Source organism: Danio rerio, chromosome 15 (assembly GCF_052040795.2).
Source record: "Danio rerio strain M-AB ecotype USA chromosome 15, GRCz13ab, whole genome shotgun sequence".
Taxonomy (NCBI): domain Eukaryota; kingdom Metazoa; phylum Chordata; class Actinopteri; order Cypriniformes; family Danionidae; genus Danio; species Danio rerio.
The window spans coordinates 40253235-40268338 of record NC_141035.1 but is presented as its reverse complement, the minus strand read 5'-3'; the positions used below and the strand labels follow the sequence as shown (position 1 = coordinate 40268338).

The window sequence follows — 15104 nt, the reverse complement described above, 5'->3', positions numbered from 1 at the left end:
TGCTCCAAAGCATTTTCTGTAATTTACATTGACAGCTAATATCTAGGAACTGCTTCACAATTCCGGTTTATGTGGACTCTAGGGACTTTGATATCATATAAATATTCTTCTACTTCCTGAATGCTAGTTGAACTTGAAAATTAAAATCACGCAAATCACGAGTTAGCTATATTCGCCATAATCTGCGGTGGTATAGACTTACAGTTTAACCAAAGTCCATTTAAGTGTATCCTAATGTCCTTATAGTTTAACTATAAGGATCAATAACGTAAACCTGGCACCATCCTCGACTGAAAAGCTAACTTAAATCATATTGATGGAAATTCAAAAAATCCGCCTTTTGCTACAATGACCGTTGGAACTTAAAAGTTTTTCCTAATATAGTTTATTAACTGTAAATGCACGTTTTTTGAGAAAACAGTTTTTGCTGCACGTGGTTATGCTAGGCATCTAACGGCTAACTAACAACGCGATGAAAACAAACACGAAACACACTGGGAAAAATGTTTTTTCATTTGGAGAAAGATGAAGCAGATGACCGACTAAGCTATGGATTTTTAAGGTAAACATAGCCAGTTTGTACTGTTTTTGATTTGAATATCCAAATGTTAGCGAGAATAAACATAATTATGCTTATATTTGGTGGCTCCATATTTACTAAATATTATTTAGCAACCACGCTGAAAAATCCAGCGTGGCTGATTTTAGCTGGTTGACCAGGCCAGCCTGGTTTTAGAGGGGTTTTGGCTATTTCCAGGCTGGTCTTAGCTGGTCAGGCTGGAAAATGACCAGCTAAAACCAGCCTGGTTTAAGACCAGACTGCAAATGGCTGAAAACCAGGCTGGAAATAACCAAAACCCCTCTAAAACCATGCTGGTGGACCAGCTGAAACTAGCCAACAATCCTAGGCTGGTTTAAGCTGTTTTTCAGTAGCAAAATCAGCTTAAAAAAGGCCTTAACCTGAAGCAACATTGATTCTACCTGTTTTAGAGAATACCGAAGTTTTGTTGTGCAGCTTTGTTACTTTACTTACTTCATTCATAGACGCTTTTAATAAAACCGTATATCATAATTCTTGTGAAGGAATAGAAAAAATGCTTTTAACTGATATATTTACAGGGTTCATACTGTCATGGAAAACCTGGAAAATTTTGACATGGCATTTTTCAGGCCTGGAAAAGTTTTTGAAAAACAGAAAAACCCACAAGGTTTTGGAAAAGTCATAGAAATTACATTTACATTTAGTCATTTAGCAGACATTTCTGTCCAAAGTGACATAAGCTGCGGTCACACTAGAGCTTGTGCGTGTAAACTTCTGTCGTACGTGCTGCGAAAACTGGTATTAAACAATATGAGTATTAGACCTTATAAAAGTTAGCGATTGCTCCATATTTTAAATTTCTTATTTTAAATTATCTTCTACTGGTCTCGCACAATCACGTGATGCAATTTTGCTGGTAAAAATTCACCAAGCTTGAACTTTCAAATGCAGTAAAATGCTAAACACGTGCTTGCGTTTCTGGTCTGTTGCATTCACATACCTAAGAATGGAAGTCTATGGAGCAAAAAGTGCAGTGTGATCGCAGCTTTACAATAGAAATAGTTTTACCTCCTGTTACCATATTAACCAACTATTAACATTATCTAAAATTAGTTTGACAAATATTTGTATACTGGAATGGATGTTAGTTGTTTTTACATTTCTTTTTTTGGCCAAAACATGGTCTCACATAATTAGTGCTGTGTAAACATAATCTATTTTACATGGATATAAAAATAAATTAAATCTAAAGAAATTGCTGTTTTATGATATCCTGTTATACGTTTAATTGTTCATTTTTTTCTTATGATTTACCACATATACGTAGACATTACATGAAACATTAGGTCATGAAAATTGACTTGAAATTCCTAGAAAAGTCCTGGAATTTTTGTAGTAAAATGTGTATGAACCCTGTATTTATAATTGTTTTTCTAAACAAATTCCTTGAAGGGCAAACATATTGAGTATAGTTTACCACCTTAACATTAGTTGTCTTTAAGTGTAGAAACAATTAATTTGTTAACTGAATCAGAAATACTGTTCTTTCGTATACATGAATTAAATTAGTGATCCTTCAAGACTGGAAACTGCTGCTCTGTAACAAAAAGGACCCACAATCACTTTACTGTTTTAATTGTAATGCTTTTATTAAAAGATTAAATACATCCTGTAATTAGATCACATAGTGAGTGCATTGATAAATGGTACAGATTTAACCAGCTCAATAAATAAACTTTTTTTTTATGCTATTGTGATGATTGCTTCACAGAAAAAAAAGAAACACATTGGCAACTTGAAATCCACTTTATCTTAATAGGCCTTATGCACAGAAGTGCTTTAAAACTTCAGCTGAAAAAAAACTATATTACACTGATGGAAACTGAAGAAAAAAGTAAGCTCAATGTACGAGAAAAGCATTAATCGGGCCCACAAAATCAGAAATCTAACACTAATGGGGGAATAAAAATCTCAGACCTGACTCTGTAAATTAAACTTGTAAATGAACACACAAACAGAAAAGATATTGGCATCAGCCAAAATAAGTTTGAAAATATTTGCAAAAATCGATTGTTGTACATCCAATATTTACCAAGGTCCAAATAAAAAAAAATACTAAAATTGATTTATAAGTCTTTTTTTTAACTTGTGTATATTAAATATATTATTGTATTTGAAAAATAGATTTATAAAAGTAATTAAAAATAGCAAAACAGTATGCAATGTTTTAATATGTACATGTTTTATCCTGCAGGTGGTGTTAAGTGTGACAGTTGTAGAGATATGTGCTGCTCAGGCTCCAGTCTGGAGGAAATTCCTGCGTCGGGTGGTTCTTCAGGTGCTTCTGCATGGCTGCCAGGCTGCTACAAAACTCCAGGCACAGGGTGCATTGGTACGGGGTGGCGCCGCTGTGAGTACGCAGATGCTTGATCATTGCCGAATAGTCACGTGACCGCTGACCACACAGGCGACACTCAAATGGTTTTTCACCTGTAAAAGGGACGAGCAGAAGGTTTCATTTCAGTATGACGTTTCAAATTTCTAATCAGACCAAATTTGAGATTAGTTGGCTAAAACTAAATAATGTGGAAAAAAACAATAATCTTTCTTTCTTGGAAACTAAATGAAATAATTCCAAAATATTCAAAATTCTATAAATATTTTATAAATAGTCTATATATATATATATATATATATATATATATATATATATATATATATATATATAGTAGGGCTGCGTGCTATTAAAAAAATCTAATATTGCGATTTTTTATATTTTTTATTCTGCGATATGTATTGCAATATGAGTCTAATTTCACTAGATGTGTTGAATAACTATTTGGAAAGAATTTATGATTTGAGATTGATTGGGATTATTCTGTGGGGTAGTGCATATGCATAAAATATAAGAAACAATCTACTAAGCATAGATAAATTCAATTAAAACAAATATAAATTAATACAAATTATGTAAACTTTTTTTTGTTTGCTTTTCGAGGAATCGAACTGTGTTCAGGTATAATGATCAGATGTAAAATAATAAAGCAGTCTTTGTTTTCTAAACAATTCAATAGAATTTATCATTATTAATTTGTCAAAACAGTATAGTACAATTCCTTAGGCCTGGAAGCTTTTAAAACCCTCAAAAAACACTTGTGAAATGATAAATTATAGTCCACGCTCAACATTGCATATACTCGCTCTATTGCGAATGTTTGCATTGCGATATTGATGCTAAAATAGTATATTGTGCAGCCTTAATATATAGTATTTACTACATAAATACAATAAATATTGTATAATAGATCACAAAATTTACATTTCTTTAAAAAAAAGACCATAGAATAGATATAAATCAGTGTTAAACCATCAGGGTTATTTTTGTTAAACAAAAAATGAAAACCTTAAAAAAGGATTGTAAAATAAACTTTTATTTTACAAAATTAAAAAACAAACTTTTTTTAAATTAAACTATAAAAATCATGCAGCTACAACAAAAACAGATTTAGATGGAATTGTAATAAAAAAAATATTAGAAAAAAATGTGTATTTTAATTAAAAAAGTTTGTCCACTCAAGTGCATGTAAAACATTTTCTTGTAAAATGTGCTTCAATAGCCTTTTAACTTTATTTTCTTAAATAAAGCTGTGATAATATATATAAAAAATAACTAAACTGACAAAAATGTTAAATAAACTAAAATGACAAGTACAATCATTATCATCTCCATATAAAAAATAGTGACTGAAAACACCACGTGCATATGTTTCATTACATATCTGCGTTGTCAACTATTGGCCAGGGGCATGCATAATACAGCATTTTAGTCATTTTCATGGATTCATATTCATTTAAACAGGAATTGTTGAAAAAAAAGGTAAACTGCATAAAAAACATTTTCTTGTTAATGTGCTCCAATAATCTTTACTTTATTTACAAGTTTTAACTTTATTTATTAAAATTGAAGCTGAAATAAAATAAAAAAACATTCAAAAATCTACAAGAAAATTTGTTAAATTTAAAAAATGTAAAGTGAAAATTCTAAATAATAGTAATAAATTTATCTCTAATAACACTAATGTGGTACATGCACAGCACACTAACTTTTAAATTTCAGCTAGGCAGCCCAATGACTTCCAGTGAACTGTGTTTCCATTACAAAAACGCCACGTTTATTAAAAATCAGTGATCTTCACTGCCTGATAGAAGTGGGTCTCAGACCAGACAAGAAGCACTGTGTTAAATCCTATTTCTTTCTGGCCATCTCTTTAAAATATGAAACTTTATTTTACCCCAGTATTTTCTATGGAGTTTTTACGCTAGCCTGCTGATCCTGATGGCGCTAGAGTTTACACGGTTTATTATTTCGTTTTATGCTTGAACAACTAAATGAATGCTTAAGTTTATTTAACTGATCGTATTTTATTTACATTACAACAACGATGCTGTAAAAGGAACCTTATAAAATTTAATATAGTCACATTAACCTTTCACTGGAAGTTTACCATTGGCTGAAAAACACTAGCTGTGCATATACCCCATTAAGACCATAGTGTTTATGGTGTTTTGAGGGTTTAAAATGTTTACTTTTTAAGTGTGATATTACAAAATGACGTTATTATTTCTCTGTAAACTACAAAACAGCAACTATGTGGGAAAAAGTGATGTCATGTACGTAGTGTATCACACTATTGCCAGTTATATTTATCAATGTTTACATTTTAAACAAATGCCAAGAGGAATGGGATGCATTGAAAAATAATAAATTATATGAAATACAACCTGAAATCTCACACAGAATTTTAAGACATTTTAAGACTAGATTTGATCAAGTGGTTTTTACCAGATGTCATATTGGGCACACAAGAATAACCCATGGTTTTTTGCTCCAAGGTGAAAACCCTACTCAGTGTTTGTACTTCACAATTCCCCTTACTATAAAACACATTTTACTGAACTGTCCTGCATTTAATGATTCTATAAGAATTTTTTTTATGAAGTAAACTTTTAGCATGGTGACACCAGAAAAGATTTTAGAATTTTTAATCATGTATTAACACTAAAAATCTTGTCATTTAAATTGTATACTTATTATTGAAATGTTCCTGCTATGAAAATAGCCTTGGTTGCTGACATGACATTAAATAAAAAAAATACATGGCCTGGCCTGGCCTGGCATCCATATACAGCATTTTAGATCCTCAGATTATGCGAAGTCACTGATTGGACCCAAGACCAGCGACGAGATGATCCCAAGGTGTCCATATCCGGGACCAGGCCGTATCCTGAGCTGCTGCTGCTGCGCTGTTGGTCATAAGGGAGTGGAGAGCATGAGGCTGATTCCAGGGACAGATGAGTCTTCGCTGAGGCCAGCTTCCAGCCCACTGCTGAGACTGCAGCTCTGCACAAGACTTTTGGCCAGCAGAGAAATTGGTCGTGACGAACTGAGTCTGGTTCTCTCAAGGTTTTTTTCTTCATTCTCCTATTGGTGAAGTTTTTTTTCCCTCACCGCTGTCACCACTGGCTTGCATGGTTCAGGATCTGAAAAGCTACTCATCGTTGAATTTGCTCTTCAGTGTTTGGACTCTCAGTAATGATTTCAAACCACACTGAACTGAGCTAAACTGAACTAAACACTAAAAACTGAACTACCCTGATCCAGTTACTATGACCATTTATGTGAAGCTGCTTTGACACAATCTACATTGTAAAAGCGCTATACAAATAAAGTTAAAAGCATTTTAGTCATTTTTATGGATATGAACAGGGAAAAAAAGATTTGTATGCATGCAAAACTTTTCAAAGCTTCAAAGGAAAATCATTTCCTCTGTAAGCACATCATTGTCACCTATACATACCCTCAGATTACAGATCTAATCTTGATACTCGGAAACTCAGTGTCCAAATTCTCAGAAAGTGAGATTAACATCTAAATAAGTGCCATCCATTCCTCCACCTATATAGAACTTTTTTCAGAAGAGAACACATCCAAACAAACAAAACTCAAGGAAATCTTGAGGATTTCTAGAAACTTAAAAGAAGGTGTTGATGGGTTTGAAAGCTGATCGTACCTGTGTGGACGCGGTGATGTGTGTCCAGCTGGTGTTTCAGGCTGAACCTCTTGCTACACTGTTTGCACTGATAAGGCTTCTCTCCTCCAACAGCCCTCCTGAGGGAGCGCAGAGACCGCCTGTCCCGTCCACCTCGACCGCAGAACTTACACCTGAATGCCATCTCCCCTGAACCTGCCCACAGATCACCACAGAACAACAGTAAGTCAGTCGCTATAAATAGTTCTCTGCTGTACAATCTTGTTTATGCAGTTTCATTTCAAAAAACCACAGACAATGAAGTTTAAACAGCTATGCATGGCTGCTGTAATATTAAATGCATTGTTCATTTTGTTTTAGTTAATTGGCAGTTTTAAATCTCGCTTTATAATTGCATTGTTTATTTCAGTCTTAAAAATAGACTTTATAAAGCTCACGATGACACTTTTGTTTTAAGTTAAATGTGTAAGTGACATTTATAAACAAAGAAACATTACGTGCAACATCTACTTTTAAGATTTCACATATGTAAATATTAAAATATGTACAGTAATACATGATTAACAGACATTTTATCACATTTTTTGGTAAAAACCCATTGATCTGAATGATGTTAGCAAAGGATAAAGATTTAAAATGACAATTACTTTGTATTTTGGGTCTCAGTGGCACTTTTACTTTTTTAAAAGTGGCTTAAGGTGTCGTTTTTAGCCCCCTTTAATCATGAACTGTTCACAATTTTTTATTTATATTTTATACAATATTCAATAAGACAGCTGTGGTACTGGTATCTCATAACACATCAGTTATTGTTATATATTCAATTACATACAAATTCCTAAGAGCAAAAACATTAAAGTTGCAGTAGGTGATCTACCTAAATGCTAACCGGTAAGCTTAATATTTTTCAAACACAATCCCTCCCCTGTCGTTTAAAGCCATGCCTCCTGAAATCGCAAATGCAAACATTAAGGATGACCCACCAGATCATGTTATTCGCCAGTTAGAAAACTTTATACTACAATTCTAAATGAAAAACTGTATTATATCAGGAGCTGCGTCCCAAATCGCATACTTATGCACTATTCTACGCCATTTTGTAGTATAAATAGTGTAAGTAGTGCGTTCACACTGAAAACTCTAAAAATAATAAGTGCACTTTAATTACCCGGATGATGCACTCATTCAGCCGCTAAAATGAAGTGTGTAATGATGGACACTTCACGCACTCAACGACCGCAGGTTTGCTTACGTAGCGGAAGGGGCGGAGCTATCGGACGCACATGTTGAATAACTTTATTTAATTTGGATGGTGAAAGCAAAATTCTTTTACGAGAGTGATTATAGCGCCTCCCGATAGTGATTGCGGCAACACTCACAGCAGGTATTATTTGATAATTCGGCCGTTTACTTCAATGATTTGCCATCAGGGAAACGGATTGAATTTCCGCTTAGTAAAAAAAACATTAGTGTGCCATTTGGGACAACACTACATACATATACTACCCTGTTGAGTGTGTAAGTGCATAAGTACAGTGCATGAGTGCATAGTGTATAGTGTGCCATTTGGGACGCAGCTTAGCACATTTTCAGTTATATAGTTAGCAAGCTAAACTTGTCAATCACTCTCTCATCAGTGTCACTCTCTCAAATGCTTGGTTCTAAAGCAACTACTGTATGCTTAGTGGTTGGCCAGGAGTCTGCAGGAATTACGCTTATTACTAAGCCATACTTGCATGCTATTTGAGATAGAATTTTCAGAGCAGCATGGTAAACAATATAGCATGTCACAGGTTGTCAATGTTCAAAAATGAAACCATCTGAATATAATACGCTCCGTAAAGCTGGCTAGGTGGAATAGCGCTGTTTACTTATGTTCTGTTGTTTAACTAAATAAAAATCTACATTATCCATGCTGTAAAAGGCTGAAAATAGTCACATCAATCATTCGCCGGAAGATTTCAGTGGCTGAACTACACTTTCGTGCATATAAACAGTTCGTAACGACAAAATCTACACAAGCTTTGCGGGACTAAAATAGTTTTAAAACAGAACATTACCTGTCTAAAAGAAATACTTCAGCCATGGTGTCGTCCTTCCTCCAGTGTGCAAAACTAACTCCAATAAAGATTCAGGTTTTTAAAGGTTTTGTTTAAGCATTTGTTTTTAGGGCTTTCACTAGTGTCCATGTGACTGTGGCTCATGTGATCACGCATCGGCCGATCTGCTTGAACGGGTCCACAGTTGTTCAAATCTACATTTGCTGGCAGACAGTTTGGGCTACTTAGCAAGAATTATGGGAATTATCGGCCCGACAAATTTTAATTGGTTTAACATTTTTTTGTCTTTTTTAGTCTTATGCCTTATCCAGAATATAAAAATACATATAAATACGTTTAGATCATTTACTTTCATCATTACTATTGAAATGTGAAGAGACTTTCAACCTCCACAACAAAAACTGTTTCTGAACACAATCACCTACTGCACAATTAATAAAAGAAGTTTGGAAGTAAAAAACTAGATACTCAAAAGTCAGTCATGGAGCATCCTTAAGATCAGTGGTTCTCAAAGTGGGGGTTGGGACCCCCCGAGGGGTCCCAACAATGAAGAGAGATCGCCTGGTGAGTTGTTAAAATCTATTTATTTTTATTAAACCATAAGTATGACCCTATTTTATCCAAACCTACTGAAGAGAAAAAAATGTCATTTGTAGTTACTATATACTATATATATGCTAACAGTTTCTAGTTCTGTTAGAATGCGACCCCTGGGATAATTACTTCATATTAAAGACACAGCAATAGCGTCAGATGCAGCAGATTGATTTTCTAACACCAGGTTAAACTTTCTGGCCCATTTACAGCACTGACATCCATTAAAGGTTAAACGAAGAATAGACTTGGGTCTATTGGTGTGTGTGTGCCATTGCATGCAAGGTTTCTGTATTTATAACCACCTTAGAGGATATTGGGGGTCGTGAGTCACTGGCATTGTCATTTTGGTGTTTGCGTGCTGAAAAGTTTGGGAACCCCTGCTTAATCACAATCTTCACAGATCTTGCACGTTTAGTATTTATAACCAGTATAATAAGTTCTGAGACACAAAGAATCAAATAAAAGTACTTTAATAATATATAATAAACACTGATTTACAGTTCAAGTCAGAATTGTTACCCCTCCTGAATTATTAGCCCGTTTATTTTTCCCCCTAATTTCTGTTTAACAGAGAAAAGATTTCTTCTACACATTCCTAAACATAAAAGTGCTTTTATTATAATCCAAAATTAAACAAATAAGACTTTCTCCAAAAGAAAAAATATTATCAGACATACTGTGAAAATTTCCTTTCTCTGATAAACATCATTTGGGGGGGGGGGGGGGGGGGGGGGAAATATATATATATATATGTATACTGTATATGCTACAGATTTAAAGCAACTTGACACTTCAAATAAAGTCTGTAGAAATTACAAAGTTACACCATTAGATAGCGACAAACAACCATGTAAGTGTTTTTCACTGAATAATTGTTCAAAAATGATTAATCTAATACTAAAACATTAGGGCCTTATGTTACACCTGGCACAATACTGTGTAGCGCAAGTGTGTGTGTTTTTTTGGGCTATTTTCAGACCGGCGCATGTATCAATTTCACATTTTGCACCACACTGTTTAAATAGCAAATGCATTTGCACCACATTGTGCACTCATGGGTGTGTTGGTCTGAAACAGAGGTGTGTTAACGCACATTGTTGGCACATTGCTATTTTGAGTCATAAAAAAAGTAGACCACTCCATTGACCAACAAAAATCTGGTCTAAAGTTAACGCCGCAGGACTTTTGCTATTTAAAAAGCGCATTAGTTATTGTGTACATATGTGAGTCCAAAACACACATACACAATGCTTAATACACACACAGGGATGTACAGCAATGCACAAATATCTTTAATTATGCAAAAAATTTATGGATTAAGTTGTAACAAAAATATTATTGTCTACATAAATATAAAAACCGCTACCTCCTATGTCTCCTTCACCTCTGTTGTAGTCAGTTTATTCATGACAGTTTACGTTTATTGTTATTATTAGTGGTAGTATTTATTATATTATATGCATATTTATATATGCTTTTATTTTTTATTTTTTTGTAAATTTGTGTGTTTTCATATAACAATGTTTTTTTTCTACCACACTTTGATGCTACTGTTCATTTATTAATTTGCTGGAAATTAGAACTGAATTTAGAAATCATTTTGAAACAAATCTTTGCACTTCAACGAAATTGTGAAATTAAACATGAAATGGATGTCTTCAGTGGAGTGCCACCTCCACCTCTGTTTACTGAATCCACAGTCAAATGGAACGGTGTCGTAGATCACTGTTTTCTAGTGACGCATTCAGTTTTTTTGCTAACAAAGTCTTCAAGTTTACAGTGTAAATATCGAACATGCCATGGTGCATAGCAACTGACTCTTAAAGGGAATGGGAGATGAGACCCTGTTTAGTTTAATGCTTAAATGTTTAAAGCACAACCCTTTTAGACCATGTGCCAGCGTGCAGACCGCTTTTTTCTGTCCTTAAAATAGCAAACATGGATTCGGACATGCCATTAGTGCTTTTTTCCACCATCCATTTTAGACTTGTGCTTAGATTGTTAAAATAGAGCCCAAAACTCTAGAACTGCCATAGAAAACTAGAACTCTTTCTTTCTTTCTTTCTTTCTTTCTTCAAAGTGCATTACAAGTTGAACATAAAAGGTAACACATGATAATTATAAATAGTGTTAAAACTAAATGCAAACAACAAAATTTTTTTTTTAATTTGTAAATGCCATAGCGAGCAATCAAATTTTTAGCTTGGGTGTAAAAATAATAATAAAAAGTTAAACTATTGTTGCATTAAAGACCATTTAGCGAACAGTCTTTTGTAAATCATGGTGAGAATGTGTGACAGCCATTATTTTTGTTAAATGATATTAAATAAATAAATAAAAGCTGCATCACATTAAATTATATTGTATAGAAATATTTCTCCATAAAGTTTTTCTTTTATATTTCATTTAAACATGATCTACTCAGTTCTGTACACAAACACAGGTTTGATGAGTAAATGCAAGTTTCTTTTTCATTTTTGACAACTTGAATGACATGTTTAATTAAGTTTTCATTATTCATCTTCACACTAAATCAAGTTTTCAATTTGAAGATATACAGTTGTCCAAATTATTATTATTAACCCTCCTGTATATATTTGTTTTCTTTTTCAAATATTTTAAACATTGTGCTTAACAACAAGGAGTTTTTTTTTATAGCATTTCCTATAATATTTTTTCTTCTAGAGAAAGTCATATTTGTTTTATTTTGGCTAGAATAAAAGCAATTTTAATAATAATAAAAAATAATTTATTAGCCCTCTTTTTTGTTTTTTTTACAGAACTAAACATTGTATGACTTGCCTTATTACTTGCATAATTAACCTACTTAAGCCTTTTAAATTGCACATCAAGCTGAATACTTGAATCTTGAAAAATATCTAGTAAAATATGATTTACGTCATCATGACAAAGATAAAAATAAAATCAGTTATAAGAAATGAGTTATTAACTATTATGTTTACAAATGTGTTAAATAAAATCTTTCCGTTAAACAGAAACTAGGAAAGAAATATACTTGGGTTCTAATAATTCAGGAAGGCTAATAATTCTTCCACTGTATTTTTATGCAAGTTATTTATGTTTTAGCAATATGTTCCCCTAAATGCAAAAGGCGTGTGTCTTAACCACTCAACACATTGTCACTGACACAGAGGACTATACAGGTACAGCGCTTAGGTTATTTTTTGACACTGGTCATCCTTTGGCCCCTCATATCTGCACAAATGTGTTTAATTGTGTCTAAGCGTTGTCTAAAGTGCTACTGCTGCTGATTGTTCCACCTTGCTAAGAACTGTTAACCACATGTGAAAGCAAGTGGAGAGTTGAGGGTTATCTAATTGCAAGTAGAAAAATATTCACAATAGCCCTCCATTTGCTAACGTTAGTTTTAAATTAACATGAGCGGAACAAAATGTCTTTAAAATTTGGTCGAGTTTATGCATTAACTAATGCTATTTTGTTATTGCTTTTCGGTTATTTCATAAAGAAGACACATCTAAATATTTATAATACCAAAGTGTGATGTTTTAGAAAGCGGAAAACAATTTGGTCAGCTGAATTAAATGTTAAACTGGGTTGAATTAAGTGTGAAAGTTTTTTATTTTAATTTTTTTTTATAAATAAAAATAGACAACGAGACATCCCCCCCCCCCAAAAAAAAATTAATTTAATTTGATTACCTTTGGCTTAGTCCCCATATTTATCAGGGATTGCCACAGTGGAATGAATCGCCAGCTTATCCAGCATATGTTTTACACAGCAGATGCCCTTTCAGCTGCAACTCAGTACTGTGAATTACCCATACACTCTCACAATCGCACACACGCGTTCACCTATAGCATATGTTTTTGGACTGTGGGAGAAACCAGAGCACCCAGAGGTAACCCACGCAAACACAGAGAGATAATGCAAACTTTACACAGAAATGTTAACTGAACCAGCCAGGGCTCGAACCAGTGACCTTCTTGCTGTGAGGTGACCGTGCAAACCACTGAGCCACCATGCTACCCCCATAAACTGTGCAGAGGTTAAACAAGTGACAAATGCATAAAGAAATATGAAAACGTTCAAATTAAAATCCAAATAGTAATAAAAAATACATTATTGTTTATATACTACAATTGTTTTGTATCTATTTTCGAATTCTCTAATTAAAACAACTTTGTTAAAATAGTTGGGTTAAAAATACCCCAACATATCACCCAACAATAGGTTATTATAGCACCTTCCCAACTATGGGTTATTTCAACCCAATGCATTGGGTTATATAATTTATCCCAATGCATTGTGTTATTTTGATTAAAAGTGTCTTTTTTTCCATTCTGGTATTACTATTACTACTATTGATTTTATAATTATGTAAATTAATAAATGTCTTCGCTGTGTCCTAAAGGTGAGGTGCCAGATATCCCAAATATGTGTATCATTTCTTAAAAAAACAAAACTGTAGAGATGAATACATGCAGCATTTTTGTCCATTTAATAAAGATTGGCTATAAAGTGTGTGTTTGTATCCTCAATAATTAAGAGTGCTGGTGAAACGGATATAAATGCAGAGGTAATTTGATTAAAAAAAAACTATATTATTGTGCTAGAACTTAAATTTTATAACGCAAAAACAAATTACACACGCATATTAATACACCTGTTCTGTGTCAGTTAAATCAGTTGACTGTTAAAATTCAAAATTCTAACCCAAATGGTTCATTTATAATAAAAATAAGCAAATAAAGGTTATAAATAACCCAACAAAGCTCCAAATAGGTTTAACTCAACCATTGGGTTAAATAAATAACTCAACATTTTTTAGTGTGAAGCATCTCAATTCTAAATGATACTAACATCATATTATTCCATATTTATTAGTTTTAGGGGCTCATTTTGTTGAAATATCAGCGGATTATAAGCATATTGACCATCTTGTTTTTCCATTTGGCTTGGAAATATAAGTTTTACACAGGGGTACTATTTATTTGGATCACCTCCAAATGTTTCAAGAAGTAGACCACAAGTTTAATTAGAGTAGACTAGAGTAGACTGATTATGAACATGAGGTCAGGCTCATTTCCAGCCAGTTTGAGGAACTGAGATGTTGGCATGATGTATGACAGATATGATTAGATTTGTAGATGATCGGAGAAATGCTGCAACGATTTTTTAAACTGCTAATTATGACTATTTTCGAAGGACTTTTCAAGAAAGGTTTGAAAGAAACCTTAATGAGCACAAAGAAATGTTTAATGAGCTGTGAAAATGACCTTATTATTATTTTTTTTTTGCATTAAGACAATTTACAGCTTTTACCATCTGCATAAGCTTTTAAATCCACGAGAGGTTCTTATAATATATATATGTGTATATATATATATATATATATATATATATGTAATGTGTGTGGGTGCATTTCATCTTGATAAAGAAGGGAGTAAGCCAAAAACAAGTTGTATAACTCATATACTTCTGATCTATATTCTACAACTTCTGCAATTGTCTTATACTTAGCTCACACGACACTCATAACTTCAGGACAAGCACTAAGGTTTCTCTTGCTGTCATAAACCTAAAACACAGATTGGCATTAAAAACTCTGTACTGGCAGGGAAATGTTGTCTCTTAATTAACAAAATATTTTGTCAATGGCAAGAAAAAAGTTAAAAGTTATTTATACTAAGAAAAAGTGTTTTTTTATTAAAACTGTTCACTGAAGAGTGCTTTGGAAAACTGGTTGGGAAAATGGTTCTTTGTAATTGAGCTTCTTAAGGAAATTTTTCAATTTCATAAATGCTTTTTAATATTATTTTGGTTTAATGGTTTTATAGTTTATTAATACATGTTTTGAAAATAGCAAGTTGATAG

General features: G+C 33.1%; 2 protein-coding genes across 3 annotated transcripts in view; one reads left to right on the top strand and one right to left on the bottom strand.

The window, feature by feature from the left end:
* The first annotated feature begins 126 nt into the window (after positions 1 to 126).
* Positions 127 to 15104, top strand: part of LOC147840672 (uncharacterized) — a 105478-nt gene continuing 90500 nt past the window's right edge. The window contains exons 1-3 of the mRNA XM_087283431.1: positions 127 to 562; positions 2796 to 2951; positions 6706 to 6813. The gene's annotated coding sequence lies outside the window, so the exon portion shown is untranslated. The remainder of the gene's footprint in view (positions 563 to 2795; positions 2952 to 6705; positions 6814 to 15104) is intronic.
* The window catches only part of zbtb32 (zinc finger and BTB domain containing 32), a 37182-nt gene continuing 24242 nt past the window's right edge, over positions 2165 to 15104 (bottom strand). For both annotated transcript variants that reach the window (XM_087284515.1, XM_087284516.1), the window contains exons 4-5: positions 6613 to 6786; positions 2165 to 3031 (exon numbers count right to left, since the gene is read on the bottom strand). In XM_087284515.1, the coding sequence (XP_087140641.1) occupies positions 2802 to 3031; positions 6613 to 6786 (404 nt within the window). In that variant the 3' untranslated portion in view covers positions 2165 to 2801. The remainder of the gene's footprint in view (positions 3032 to 6612; positions 6787 to 15104) is intronic.